The sequence below is a fragment of the Ambystoma mexicanum genome, chromosome 8, assembly GCF_040938575.1.
Source record: "Ambystoma mexicanum isolate Mex_15411 chromosome 8, UKY_AmexF1_1, whole genome shotgun sequence".
NCBI classification, from domain to species: domain Eukaryota; kingdom Metazoa; phylum Chordata; class Amphibia; order Caudata; family Ambystomatidae; genus Ambystoma; species Ambystoma mexicanum.
The window spans coordinates 1,177,743,725-1,177,759,334 of NC_090929.1; the positions used below are offsets into that span (position 1 = coordinate 1,177,743,725).

General features: G+C 42.5%; 1 protein-coding gene across 4 annotated transcripts in view; it reads left to right on the forward strand.

Moving 5' to 3' along the window:
- Positions 1–15,610, forward strand: part of PCDH15 (protocadherin related 15) — a 3,978,145-nt gene that overhangs the window by 2,287,743 nt on the left and 1,674,792 nt on the right. For all 4 annotated transcript variants that reach the window (XM_069611238.1, XM_069611242.1, XM_069611241.1 and 1 more), the window contains one exon: positions 11,756–11,949. In XM_069611238.1, coding sequence (XP_069467339.1) covers positions 11,756–11,949 — 194 coding nt within the window. The remainder of the gene's footprint in view (positions 1–11,755; positions 11,950–15,610) is intronic.

The following is a 15,610-nucleotide window of genomic DNA, read 5'->3' on the forward strand; positions in this document are numbered from 1 at the left end:
AAAACATCCCACAAGCGGGAAAGATTCTGACTACACAATATTCACTACAGCGTTTCCGGGAAGTACACAGCTGCTCCACCATGCTGTGGGATGTTTTAACCCACTTCTGCTCTGTTATGCTGCAGCACTGTGTTATGAGGATGCCAGAAATAACAAAATGGCCATGAAACCCTTGTGCGCGCCATAACCTCTGAAAATCGCGCATTGCAAAGCACACCAAGGTGGCTGCCCAATCTGTCACGCATGTTGTCAGTGGTGGAACGGAGATTTCACTCCTGGAATATGTCACAGGGCTCCACAACAAGTAAAAAGGGAGTACAGAAGGAAAAAGCAGTGTTGCTAAATGAAACCCCAAAATCTTGCCTTAAATCCTGTTTTCTTTGTTGCTGAGAGTGCAGAATGGCAGTACAAAACACCCTCAAACATCCAAAATTCTTGCTGGGTGCTACAATTCACTTTAGTTTTAGTTTAAGAAATCATTGTGAACTTGCAAGGTCCTGAAAAGCTGAAAGCATAAAGGGATTTCCAAAGCAAACGTGACCTGTCTGTGGATTTCAAAAATCTCAGTGCAGCAGTGGACTGCTGAGATGACAGCTGTCAAGAGCCTGCCTGACAGCAATCTAATGTTTGCAATCTAAGATGCCTGTTACTGAGAGTAACCTATCTGTAATTGTTTTGATCCCATGGTTTAAAATCTTGAATGAGTATTCTAGCTGCTATTTTGAAATCACAAGTTTGTTTTAAGCTAAGGGAAAATGGAAAAGAATTAACAATTAAATCAAGCCTGGATAAAAGCTACCAAACTGGAATATCAGGTTTCTCCACAGAAGTATGGCTTTTCCCCCCAACCAGGAAATCACACCCAAGCAGTAATTATAGGGTTTGGAAAGAACTTGGTCTACGGAGGCAAAAGAGAACAATGAACAGCTGCTGTTAAGGAAATGCGGGGTGTGTGGACGGTCGTAAATGGCCTCTGCCAAGAGCAAACAGGGAGAAGATTGCTTCTGGATTCCAGGGAGAGACCAAGGAGTGGAGCTAAAGCAACCATCTTTGGCTGAACCTTCACAAAGAACATTTTCTTAAAAAAGACTTATAATTTGCCAGTGAAAATTGTACAAAATATAAAAATAACAGATTTGTGAATCTAAATTTTGGCTGCACGTTTCAAGAGTCGGCAAAATCATGTGACATGTTCTGGAAAGAAATGGCAGAAAATATGATTTTACACAAAATGTATTTTCGCTAGAAGTCTGAAACTTTATACACTTATGTCCATGTTAAACGCACAAACTTGTAGAAATATGCTTATAAATTTGTGTTCCTTATGAAAAGGGCAAAATACTGTGAAAAGCCGAGACAAGATCCCACAGCTACTGGTTTTTGAGGGATAGCTGCTATATAAAATATGTAATCTGTATATGTGATTGTTATAGAGGTTGCACATGTGTAAATATGTATGGTGCCAAAAGTAGATTTTGTGTTCAAGGGGCTAGGTGTGGATTCTCTGCCTCATAAAATCACACCATAAAGGTGACACACTGTTTCTATCCCCCTATCAAGGCGGAGAGGAGACACTGACCCAATCACCTGTCAAAGGGGCAAGCTTAGGATAAACCACCACACACACCCTCTTATCATAGCATAAATAGAGACAGCTCACCACTCAGACAGACAGACAGATTCACCCACTATCCTGATACTGGCCGAGCATCCTGCTGCCTGCTGCTGAACTCTACATCTTCCTTGCTCCAGACTCCAGAAACTTGGCAAAGCAGAAACCCATTGCATAGCTGAACCATTTTCAGCTAGGCCTCCAATTCCAGATCCAGAACCCCACAAACCTAAGGGGAAGCCTCAAAATACAGCCAGGCTACGCTGTACTGCTTATCTGCTGAAATAATTATCATCAGAACCAAGAAGGGCGATCCAATCCAGTCCTGTGCCCAGAGCACCTTGCTGATTGCAGATCCAATCTGATGTGCACAGCTGTCTGTCATAGAACGAGCTCCCATTCCCTGACCAGAATCTTGACGGACCAGAATCCTGACGGTTCCATTTAAAAACATATCTAGTGAGTATCTATAGATAGAACTGTGTCACTAGCATATGTACTCTCCATAGTCAATCCCTATCTTAAACCCATCCTATCTTGTATTCAGAACCTGTATTGCTAGGAGTACTTTTGAATTATCTGAACTCTCTCCAAACCATTCTATCTTCCTCCTGCAATAGTATTGGTAAAACTATCTTTGCGCTGATTTTTTCCCATCTGAAGAAAGAAAGTCCTTAGCGGGCAGTCATTCTGATCAAGTGGCTGCATTCCTGTGGGGTATTCATTTGGTTCATAGTCATCCGCTAGTGTAAGAAATCCTCAGTTTTAGTGCTAGAAACAAAATTTCAACTTCTGCTTGTAGCTAATATCCCCAGCTTTGAATCACATCAAAAACTCCAAATCCATACGGTTCTCCCATAATCGCGATTATCGCTCAGTGAACAGTTTGCCGCACATTTAGTTTTTGGGCAATTCTGACACGCGTAAAACAGCTTTTGATTGCCTATGACTTGAATTTTAAGATTTCAAATTGTTTCTTGGTATTACATCATTGCTTGTGTTTGTGTGCAACTATCCAAAGCAGCTCCCATAAAAATGTAGAGTCATTTCAGCAATTTTGACCATATTAGGTGTTTTTGCCTAGTCCATTCTAAGATCACTTTAAAAGCCATTCTGACAGCTTGATAGTCAATTCCGTTTTTCTCTTGTGTTTGCTGGGAGAAAGTGGGATTGATATTCTGTGTGAATTTTGCCATTCCTGAAAACGTGTTCTCTTCTCCTATCTCTTTACATTGCCTATTGGGGATTGAGGGGTGTGCAGGGGGAATCTTTCTTTAATGACAGTGCTATTTGATCTGACACACACACAAAAGTGCTATTTCTGTGCTGAATTGTTTTGCTCACTATTATTCCTTGTGTATTAAGAGATTATTCAGTGTTACATCACCCCATTGGTGATTATTGTGTACCCATTAAAACATAGTGTGATTAAATTGTAAATCCATAAATAAATATTTGAACTTTGCAAACCAGCCTGATTCCTGGTTCAGTGTGACCCGGGGGGGGGGGTTCCAGGAGAGGGGCATGATATGAGTGGTACATCGTTCAGAATAAAGAACTTTTAGACACAAATAAATAAGGATTTCAGTTGTGCATTACACGCTAGGCGTTGACTTGGGTGTGTGCCGGATTGAAATCACTTACAGTGCATCCCCGGACCCAGCAAGAATGGCTCAGAGTGCATAGCGTGTCCCGTGGGTAGACATGTGACTACGCTTAAGCTAACTTAATTTACAATAGACTTTCAAAAACAACTAGTGCGCTCACCTAGGTGTAGGGACAGCGCACTGAGACTTTGAATACTTAATAATGGATGTTCTAATGCAAATGCCTACATGTATATTCTAAGGAATTCTGCATTGTGTGAAACTGAATATTGTTGAAATGTAGTAATGAAATAAACTGATTACAAAAAAGAAAATAAAAATGCTGGAGAGGTGCCAGATTAGACAAGGGGAATTCCATATAGTTCATGAGAATAGTAACAGACTGAATGCTCTCGTAAAAGTTTAAATAAGACACAAAGATGAGGCAATTAAATACGTGTACCAATAGCCGTGCATAGTCAACACTACCCTGTGCCTATCCTCTTGATAATGGTGTGGAAGTGCCACTAGGATGAACTCTCTAGTAAAGCACAAATACATTCCACATATAAAGAGACAGATTGTTCTCATGCTTTTTGCAAATCAGAAAAAAGCAGTCTAGGGCAAAAGCCCCCAAATACGCGCATAGTACTTCTAAAAACCTCAACTCCCACAAGCAATTTACCTTATGTTTTATCACACGTGGTAATGTGAATTTCCACCTGCAGTAAAATTAGCTTACCAACTGTTGGACCTCAGCCTATGTGCTAGCACAATAATTCAGACACATAATTAGAATGCTCGGGCTAATTCGTTTTTTTTTCTTGTGTGGCTTTATAAAATGTTAAAATTCTGAAAATGAGCAAAAAGGTGCATTACGCTGTGCTAATTTACAGAGACTTATAATTGAACATGGATAAAATCCATTTCTTTAGTGAGCTTGTACACATTAAATAGCTTTTCTAGTAATAAGCTTCAATTACGCATGTGTTGCTGGTTGGCTAACGCGCAGTCTAATGTAACCTTGAATGTTTCTGTCTCAATTTCTGACAGCTATGAGCTTCTTATCTTGACAAAAACCTGCTTCATGAATGGGAATCCACATAAAATAAAGATTGTGAATTACTTTAAGAAAACAAACATATTTCTATCTCACAACAGCCTGTAAAACATTTCTCACATACACGACACGCTCCTCATTTACTGCTTAATTACCTGGATCCGTTGGGGTCAGAAGATTCTCCGACCACAAATGTCAGGATAGCCCTTCACTGCCTCGGGCGGCGATATGCCCCCTTTTTGTCTGCTGGGCAGGACAGAGCAGGAGAACTCTTATCATGTCCACTCCCCTGTTTCCCTGTTCAAATGAGCCAGCCTTTCAGCTCCCAAAGTCAGCAAGAGGGAAAGAGCCCTGGAATCAGCTCTCTGCCAGTGCATCTGCTCCCTTTTGTCAGTGAGTCAGTAAATGCCCCAGCCTGTTCTTCTCCAGCCCTTTTACTCCTTTTTCATAAATGAACAATGGAGCCAATTTAAATAAATCAATTTGCATCTCAACCCTGTCATGTATTCACTGCAAACAAATCTAATTCTATGTTTCCTATATTTCCAGTTGACTTTGCACAGCTCAAATATCCTTACATTTTGTGAAATGGGACACTTTACCCCCAATGCACCAATGTCCTGCACTCATGAGCAATGGTCTAAATTGCATTGAATATTATTTGGGAAATAGGTTATTGGGTCCTGGGGTGTTAGCATGATTAATATGTTAATTTAACTTTCATTGCAACCTGTTGTGCAAGGTCAAATTCAAATTGGCTGGCATATGCTTTATGTGTTACAATACTGACATCTACTAGGCACAGCTTGAGGCTCACACCCTTGGCCCTAGTTAAAATTCAAACCTTTGATAAAATGTGTATGATGACATGTGGAGCTACCTTGTTGAAATTCAGAATAGTAAATATTTACCTATATATCACAGTGAAATTACAGGGTGAGGTCTGTGCATCACCATATCCTCTTAGGCAAACCGCCATCATGGACACTGTGGGGAGACTGAGCTGGTCTGCAACCTGGTACACAGGTAATCAGAACCACCTTGATGTGCAGCTAAACAGAGGTATTTTCGATTTCCTACCATTAATGTATTTGTCAGTCAGCATGTATTTGTTCTGAATCAAATTTTAAAATCAACAGATTTGTAAAGTAATGGACAGACATGTACACTTCCCACAGTCCAATTTGAAAAATGGGAATGCTTTAAACATAAAAATAATATGAACGGAGGTTCAAGAGTCGAGCCAAGGAGGTCACAAAAGTGACATTCATGTTTCTATATAAAATAAACATCTCTTGACTCGAGCCCTGTCTGTAACCCATTCAAAACCGAATGTCAAGTACCTACCTGAAGCTTAACCCGACAAAGAATGAACTTATTCTCCCTTCCAATCAAGACCAATTCTGAAATGGCTGACAAATATGAGGTTTGATGTATTCTCACCTTAATTATTGCTCAATTTCAAAATCAAGCTCTTTAGCCCCACCCCAAATTTCAGATGACCCATCAAAGCACTGGGCAACCCCCACTTGGATTGTGGTAACACCTTACCCACTGTATTTAGAGATGGCAGCAGGCCAACTTCAATGCTTCCCAACATGCCGCAACACTCCACATTACTGAACTAAGACAATCCAACAACATAAACCCTCTATTCGAGGAATTGCACTGGATGCTAGTTCATATCCACATCATATTGAAAATTGCCTGCATCATCAGAAGCCACAATGTTTCCAGACTGGAAACAAAGGACTGTAAGATGGACCAAACTATACAGCCGGAATTATCCTGCTACACAACCTGTCTCTAGCACACATTACCTACACAGGTAAGCTTTGCCTCCTCCATCCTAAACTTCATGAAAGACCACATTCATTCAACAACATAATGCCAATTGCTGATCATTCCACTCTACCCTACTGTCTGTATCCTCATCGTGCCCCCCTCTTTACCCCTTCTTCTGCAACCCATCCACTTGCCTCTGAAACATCTACACCCAAACCTGAATGTCATATATGTATAGCACTCCATTCATTTTCAGCTGGGTTTGTGATTTATAAATAGATATAAACATGATAAAGTAGGGTGAGGGGGACTGAACTGCATCTTGTGAGCATGTATGTTTGTAGAAAGGGTAGTCAAGGCATCGAGCAACCTCCATCAGAAGGGTGGAAGACCCAAACAGTCAATTTATTGAAATAAGGCTGACGTAGAAATATGAACGTGGTAGCTCACAATACATGTGTAGACTCTCTATGGTAGCCTTGTTTCAACTGGTGGTGAATTGCAACCTTCATCCTCTTTCCCTCTTCATTATACAACATTGGAGGAATATCTGCTTTGCTTATTTGTGCAATGAACAAATATTTTAAAAAGTATGATTCTTCCACAACATGCAATGTATGCAAAGCATTTTTGTAGTATGCTTAGTGAATTCAGTTTGTATTGTTTTGCGATCAACAACATATTTCAGAACTTGTGTTAGTTGTTACTTATTTTGAACTGAGCCCTTTGCCATCTATGACTTGGTATCAGAAAAAGAGTGGCAGAGGGTGTAAAGAGGTGATTGTACAAGAGCTTTCACTGCTGGCTTCCCAGGGAACAAAAACTGATCTTTGTCTATAATACATCTCTTCAAACAAGAAGAGATAAATACAATTTATTTTGAAATATAGAATTTCAAAGAGGGATTTATCGATCTTTGGCTACAAGGAACAATCTTTATTTGAGGAAATTATATCGCACAATCTTGTCCAGGTGTTGCTTCTCTTTCAAGCAATGTTGGTGTGGCAGATTTAAAGGAAAAGGTAAACAATAGCATATGCTTCATGCATTTAAGTACATTATTAAGATTGAACAGATGGAGACCGCACAGTGAGTCCTTCTTGATGTGGGAAGGTGTTAAGGAACAGGTTATGTAAGCCACATTATGAAATCCTTGAAACACATGTTTCGCAGGCGTCATAGTAGAGTAGATTTAGAGTGTATTGCGTTTTTTTACATCTAAAGATGTAGATAGGCACCAGAAATTCCCATCATGATGGAGGGTGGGCATTAGGTAGAAATAGGATGCTCAATAACCTCGTGACAACAGATATTTAGATTCAGCATTTTATTAGAAAAAATATATGTGCAAGTTAAGTGTTGTACTCAGTTTAGGGGTGCAGGGTTGCTCGCTGCACCCTATCTTAAAGCTTGCAGTTGGGTTCCACCTCCCTGGCCCAGGCTTTCTTTTCTGCCACAATGTTTCTGTAAGATTGGTTAATTACTACAAGAGTGCCCCTTAGCCATAGCTGAATAAGTCTTGCAAGGACGTCCTAAGGGATCTAACAAAGTATTATGATTGTTCTGTCACTTCTCCTGATGTCATTCTGCTCATCTCCTCACTCGCCTGTCTCCTCTCCTCTCTTCTCTATCTCCCTCCTCTGGCATTAGTGTTCTCTCCTGCTTCTCCTATCTCTGCACTGCACCCCAACTGTCATTCACCCTCTCCATGTACTCCACTTCCTGGCCTTACCTCTCTGACTCTCTCTTTCCTTTCCTATTTTAACCCGCCAATCCCCTTCTGGCCTTCTCTGTCTCTCAACTCCTTGCTTCCACCACTAAACTTGCCACTACACTTTTCTCTTCTGTCTCTCAATTTCTCTCGCTTTCACCCACACACACTCTCACAAACGACCCCATTTCTCGACTGTAAAGCCACTGTCTGGCCATGGATCTCTCATCTACATGCCAATAAATGTTCCGGACAAAACAATATCAATGTTCTTGTGGGTTGAAAAAGCATGAAACTCCCTTCTACCTGAAATGAGAGAATAAAATAGGCCATTTAAGCTAACACCACACATCCTGCAGCACAACCCAGTAGCCATCGATTGAAGCTAGCTAGCAACAAGCCTGTTCCAGGGTCTATGGCGTGTAGTTAGCCAGATACTATCAAAGCAATTTGGTCAAATATTAATAATAAATGCATTTTATGAAATAAACAATACAAAACATTATATTCGGAAATTAATGTCTGAATATACTGTATTGTAACACATTCAATACATCAATAATATTTGACTCAATTGATTTAATAATATCTGGCTAATTACATACCATACACCCTGATAAGGATTTCTTACTTGCTACTTGTTCTAGATTATCTCAAATGGTGAGATCCTCTCGGGTTTTACTACAGGCACGATATTAATGCTTTCTCCATGTTTAATATCAGGAGTAAAATATAATTTGCACCAACACTAGTGTGTCCCGTGCAGTGAATGCTAAGCCTTCACCTGTTCTTCAGAAAAAGGATCTTCTGAAATGAACTTCAAGTTCAGAGCCACTGAGTAGCGCACAGTGGGTATGCAAATTAGCTCAAAAACATTTGATTTCTCTATAAGAATGTCACTGTTTTATACAGTATCCACATTCTAGTAATACATTTATGAACCCAATACAGACAGCTCTCAAGTATGCGGACAACTGCATAAGCATTTCACTTTCATGAGGGATCATCACTGTAGTAAAGTATGCCATCCTCTGGATTGGATTAAATGGGGCATGCATAGCGCACATGATCAATGTTATGGTGGGTTTAAAACGCATGAACAATATCCATCTTCCTAAATTATGAGAGTAAACGGCGCTTTGTCAGCTACAAATCCACATAAGGCACAGCGCCACCCAGCAGCCATCTCAGGGAGTTCTTCTCCAGTTCAGAGCCATTGAACAATGCATTGCAGGTATGTACATTGGACCAAAAGCCAGCTTTTTTTGTGCCAGTGCTAGGTTTTATAGCTTCATATACCCAAGACAAACGGCTAATTTGCATACCTAAAATCCGTTGCTCAGTAGCTCTGATCGAAAGGTGGCCTTCTAGGCATGGTGTCTGGCTGGAGCAGTGGCATGTGTGGCTGCTTATCTGAAATAGCTTATCTAAATAGTGCATTGTAGCTCTCCCTCGCTCTATTGTCTAGTCATGACCATTTCAGACGCTTTTTGTGTTTCGGACACTAGCCACTAACCCCAATTTCTATATGCAAAGGAAAAAATAACATATAACATTGCATATCACATAGGTACATGAAATGGGACACTACTCTGGGATTGTCACCCACCCTGTTCACCAAATGAGAGCAATAGGGGAAAGGTGCACCTTAAAGGTGAGCCACCAAAAGACAATCCACTTTTGCTGTCATTCCCTTGATTTAACCTTGCTCCTCCTTTTTGTGATTTTGTGGTGCCTACAAGGGGGCTGGATGAGCAGTCCTCTAGCCCTTTATTAGGGGCTTACTCCATCACACAGCCTGTATTAGAGGACCACACTTTGGGAATCCCTCCCACACTCTCCTTAAAGTAAAGGTTCTGAGAATCGTTGTCAGCATCGCATCCATGAAGGCCAGCCTCAGGAAGTACGTGACTGCAATCCAGCCATAAAAGAGAGGGCAATCAAAACCACCGACCAACAATGTGTCAGACAGGGTAATGAAAAGATTTTGCACCCAGGGAAGGATGCTTAGCCAATGAGGCCACCCAAGGCCCTTCCCTTTTTTTTTTTACGTTGAGAGGCAACAGGGATCCTGAAATAATCCTTACCCCAATGGCAGCAGCCATCTTTTTAAATTTTTTTTCTTCCCCTCGGGAGATTGACTGCACATGCTTGACTGGACATGTGGCGCCAATCTTCGGAGGCAAAACACATATATCCACCATGATAAACCCCAGGGGGTGAATGGCTTTCACCCCCACTGTGAGAGGCGGACATGGCCTTTAAAGGCCTACAGCCTCACTGAGGACCTCGCTTCAATCGGGCCTACCTGGACTCGGGCTGGGGGGCCGCCAAAGGCCATATGCGCCCCACAATGGGGTGAAAGACAATATACATGGGAACTGATCTGTGTGTTAGTGAACCTGACCCAGAGCAAATTTGCCCGGAAGTGAAACCTTACACATAGAAGCAATTGACATTATCAGAGTGGATAATCAGCTTGATTTCTCAGAAGTATCATTGTTGATTTAGGGTCCATCACATGTAAACTAACTCTGAATATAATTAATAAAGTCTGCAGCCGTGATCTCTTAATTGCATTGATTTATTGATTGTGGGCAATGGGTAGGCTTGTGGTTGTCACCGCTTTGGCTGCGATTTGCTCTGTACTCTGACAGGCTGCATTCACGCGTGATGCGGACGAATTCTGGTAATCTGTTCCTGAGGTGTGTGGATGGATACTTTGATTTATTTTCCCCCGGGAGTGAAGTAAAAAAGGCTTTCAAAGGACCACTTGATAAGTGACTTTCAGCACCCACTGTAACAGATGTGGAAGGTTCATTGGGTCGCAGATGGACCTAAGCAAGGCACAATCTGCAACGTGCTTTAGCCTGGACAGCTGCGTTCCCGCCCGCCCTTTCTGCTCTCCAATCTAATGTCCCCTGGTATTCCAGGTGCTTGACAGATTGAATACTCTCTAACCTGCTTTGTCATCCCCCCTGACAGTGTGTACAGTAACTCATTCCTCGTAGCTTTTATCAAACATGCATCCTTCCATTTGTTCCAACCTGTGCGAGCCGCCTTCAAATTCTTTTAAAGCCTTCCTACAAAGAGGAAACAACCAATGGCCAAACTCACTTGTCGTTGTGTTTATGTTGTGCCAGTCCGTCGTGATAATCGCATGTTGAGAAACTCGTGTGTTCTAGCTGCGCCCTCAGAACAGACATCATATGCCCAATGGCAAGAGAGCAAAGCATCTAAAATAGGAAGGCTCTGAATTGAAAATGCGTCACAACCTCATAGAAAATAATGGTAAATAAAACACGTGAGCGTTTTCCGAGGTAGCTGTCCCCCTTCGTATGAAAACATCTGAAAGGAGATATAGTTTAAGGTATTTGAGCACGACTTGTTTGAAAAGGTTGTAGCTATTGTACCATTAAGAATGCTGGCAGAGGGCTGTAAACAATCGTCAGGTCAACAGATGGCTGAATGTTACCAAGGGCGCACTGTTACAAAGCAACTTAGGGAGGCTGATTTGTCGTTAAAATAATTTCAAATGTCACGCATCATACTATATAAAAATAATACGCATGAACAATTCTGGAATTCGGCACATCTGCCGGAGTCGCAAGTGGGAATACAAACACATTTAATTTGCATTTCCCTTTCGATGAACTGCCAGCAACTTTCTGAATTACAGTGATTTGATTGCTTCTCGTTTCAGTTTGTTTTGATGCATTAATTACGTATATTTTTTATTTAACTGTGGACATTGTTCTTCATGTATTTTTACGCGCGTTTCAATGTAGTTTTGTAACGTGCCACGCAAAAAAAAAAAAGTTCATTAAAAAAAAAAAGGAAATCGCAGTTAAAGGGCCAACTGTTGTATGTGTAATTGTGTATGCATGGGTGGACTGTGTTTTTATACATGCCTCTGCTGAACAGTTATTTCACTGTGAAAAATGACACTGTTGTGAAAGGTTCCACCCCGAGAGGATTTTCATTCCGGTTTTCCATTTCAGCTCACGGCTTACGATGCAGACGAAGGGCTAAACGGACAGATCACATATGAAATTCTGGCTGGGGCTCAGGGAGACTTTATCATCAATAACAGGACGGGTCTCATCACCATCGCTCCAGGAATCACGCTGGCGGTGGGGCAGTCGTATGCGCTGACTGTCAGAGCAGCTGACAATGCTCCTCCGGCACAAAGAAGGTAATGTATGCCATCATAAGACGCATTCTTCTCTGTAGCCTCGGTTTCTTTTCATAATTAAATTGAAGGAAAATCGTCACTGCTGGAGCTGTATTATTAAAAGAAAAAAAAAAAGTTATTTCATTTGTCCATGCTCAAACAGCTGAGCTCCCCATCCCAGAAATGTTCAGGCCAAGTTATTGGCATGAGCTCTTGGTCACACAGTATCCTGGTGCAAAGATGCATGAAAGCATAGATAACCTTTTCCATAGCGCTAAGTTCATGAGGAAATGCACCTGCACTGGTGCAAGGCTTTCTGTGATATGGCACCTGTTGAGTCATCTGTTTAGTGATCATTTGGACAGGGCTCCTGCAGTCTCAGTGAAGTGTCATTCCCCTTTGCACGAGAGACAGTTGTGATGTATATAGTGCCACGCTGCGACTCCCTACTGTAGCCCCGCCCACCTGACAGTTATGTTTGTGTCTACCTGATTTGCCACCCTTTTCCTCTACTTAAGCAGCCTCCCAGCTTATTTTCCTTTGCAGTTGGTCAGCAGGTGCAAGAGGGCCATGTCCCACCCACCTTTCAATCCTTGCTAATCTGTTGGAACCTTTGGTGTGCTGCCCTTTAACGTAAGCAGCCCTCTTGCCTCTTTTCCTTGGCAGTTGGTGAGCAGGTGCAAGTGGAACATGATCACATGGCCTACGTCCCACCCATCTGCCTAGCCCTATCCCTTCCTTTCCTTTCTTAACTCTTAGATTAAGGATGTCTCTCATCTGTGAACAAAGAAAAGGGCAAATCCTGTTTGGACCTGTTCATCCTTGAAGGGCACAGGACTGGAATTCCTGCTCCTCTAACATTGGGAATGCTCCCTTGAACATGTGTTTCACCTCACTCTCCCAACAGCCCACCCCTACCATCACCACAAAACGTCTATCACATCGCTCACCAGCAATGTCATGGGCATCCCATCACAGCATCCTCACCCACATCATAATAGACCCGATCAGCACTTCATCAACCACTATACAAAGACAGATGCTCGCTATTGTCTGCAGAGCAATTAACCATGCAGCAGAGATCGCCAATGTCATCACCAAAGATGACGTGGATGCCATCTGCATTACTGAGACCTGGATGACTTCCACATCCTAGATGTCGTCCTCTACTACTGAATCCTACAATGAGACCGTCCAAACAAGATAGGTGGAGGCCTCACCATAATTCATAAGGCATCTTGGCCATGCACCCAACTGGATGTCACCACAATTGACACTTGAAAACCTTTCCTACTACTTCCAACCCAACGAATAGTCACTTTTCACATAATCTATAGACCACCCAAGCCCAACACTCCCTTCATCAAAGACTTAGTCACTACCATGTATCTCATGGATGCCAACACAATCCTTGATGATGAACATTGACTGCTGGTTCTCCTTGACCTCTCAACAGCCTTCAACACAGTAGACTACCAGACACTCACGGACAATCTACATTGCTGCCTGGGGATCAGGGAAACCATCCTCGGCTGGTTAACATCATACCTTGCTAATCTCCACCAGTCTGTACAAATGGATTACTCCAGATTAGCAACTCTCATCACCTATGGAGTCCTTCAAGGATCCATCCTCTCCCCAGTGATTTTGTTCTTTAGATGGAAATGCTCAGGACCCTCCTCACTCAACACAACACCCACGTCCATCAATATGCAGATGGTACGCAGCAGTACCTCAAGATATACTCCAGCGAACACATCTACATGCTCAAGGCCTGCCACACATTGATCCAGGCATATATGTCCACTCCTTACCTGAAGCTAAACCACTACCAAACTGAATTTCCAATGCTGACCAACACCACCGAACACCCTAACAACCAGATCTGGCTCTCTGCTAGATGGAGTTGTTTTTCCATCTTAGTTAAGTATCAGAGGCAGGCAGTTGTTGCTACAGCAGGCTTAGGGGGAGAATGGAGAAGGGTAAGGAATCTGGAATAAGGTTAGAATATTTAAGTAGGAAGGCGGATATCGGGAGGTAGTCACTGACTGAGGACTTGGTGCATAAGATTTAGGGTATTTTTTTTAATGTGGTGTGACACATTCAGTGTTTTGTAGTGGGTGAAGAAAACAGGTGATATTCCTTGAGGGGGAATCCTTTACAGTGAGAGCAGCTTGGGTGTCTCAGAGAGCAATACACATCTTATTTTTGATTTTGAGCAACACCCGTAGAAGTCTGGAAAAAAATGCACGTTTTTGGGGATTGTTGGAATCGGGAGATGTCCTGTTTTCTGTAGCTTTTACAGTGCTTAATTTGTGGGGGTGGTTGCCGGTGCCCAACACCGGCACTCTTTTTTGGGCACCGGAACTCATGCGAGGCCAACGCACATGCAATTGCTTTGTTTGTTCTTCCACTTTGCTTTGATTCGATTATAAATCATTGGGATTTGTCATTCTGATCTCGATCTCTCTCGTGCTTGCAGGTTGCAGGCCATGGCTGGCTGGGCCTGGGAGGCAAAAGGGATGGGCCCCAGCCACCCAAATATATGTTTTTTCTTTTAAAATCTTAACTTCCGTGGGGCCACTGCACCGTGCACCTATTTCTGTCATCAGGCACAGCATGGTCGTGGCGGTGGTGGCCCAATGGAAGGTAGCCTAAGTGATTGAGGCAAGGCAAAGCCCAGGACCGGGCGGGGCCCGGGTGGCAACGTGGTCCCACTAGTGTCTGTCACAAAAGGAATGAAATGTTGTTTGCAACTTTGGCCACTTTTTCATTGGTGCTGAGCCCGACTCGAGACAATTTTATGCCCCAGTCCGACCCTGGATAGCATTCATCTAAGCGAAACATGAACTGTGAATTTGTGCCTGGGTGTTTCCATTCTTCCTTTTAATATTATCGGCCTCATTAGTTCACAAACGAGCTTCAGCGAAGGGACCCGGAACGGTGCACGTATAGGGCCGAAACCGAACCGGCTGCACTTCGCGAGAAAAGCCCATGCAAAGACGAACTTCTGAAATGTCATTTCAGGCTTAAAGATCCACACATGGAAACTAGACAGGGACAAACATGGTGCACGTGCCCACTAATCTGTCGTCATAAATAAAAGCACTAGTTGAATATTCGTGTATAGTTCTCAACCGTCTTTTGCTGTCATTTTTTTACATAATTCCAGCGCATGTTTTCTATCCTGATGTGTGGTTTATACACCAGATGTGGCCCCTTAACCTGGGTACAATACTCTCCGAGCATGTGCTCCGAATGAGAGCACATGCAATCCTCAGATAGGAATCCTCAGATAGGGAGGTGGGTGTCTGTTACATCCTGTAGTTTATTGAAGTATGTCAAGAACAGGTCAGTGGGAAGGAGATATCCGAATATGCATTCTCCTCTGGCTCCTGAATATTGGGTGACAAAACATATTTAGTTTTTTAATATGTGTTAAGGTGGAAAGAGGCCCTAAAGCAGAAGTAGCACAGGCCGTTGATTTCACAACAATGTCTTGCAGAAATGACTTTTTTCCAAGTTATACAATACCATGCTCATGCTTGAATGAAGGGTGAAGGGGGATGAATTTATGAGATGTGATGACTGATAAGGGCTTGAGAGTAAATTGATTACACGAAACACCTGGATGAGGTGACTGAAGAACGGGCTGAGGGGAGGGTGCTCTTCCTGGAGGTAA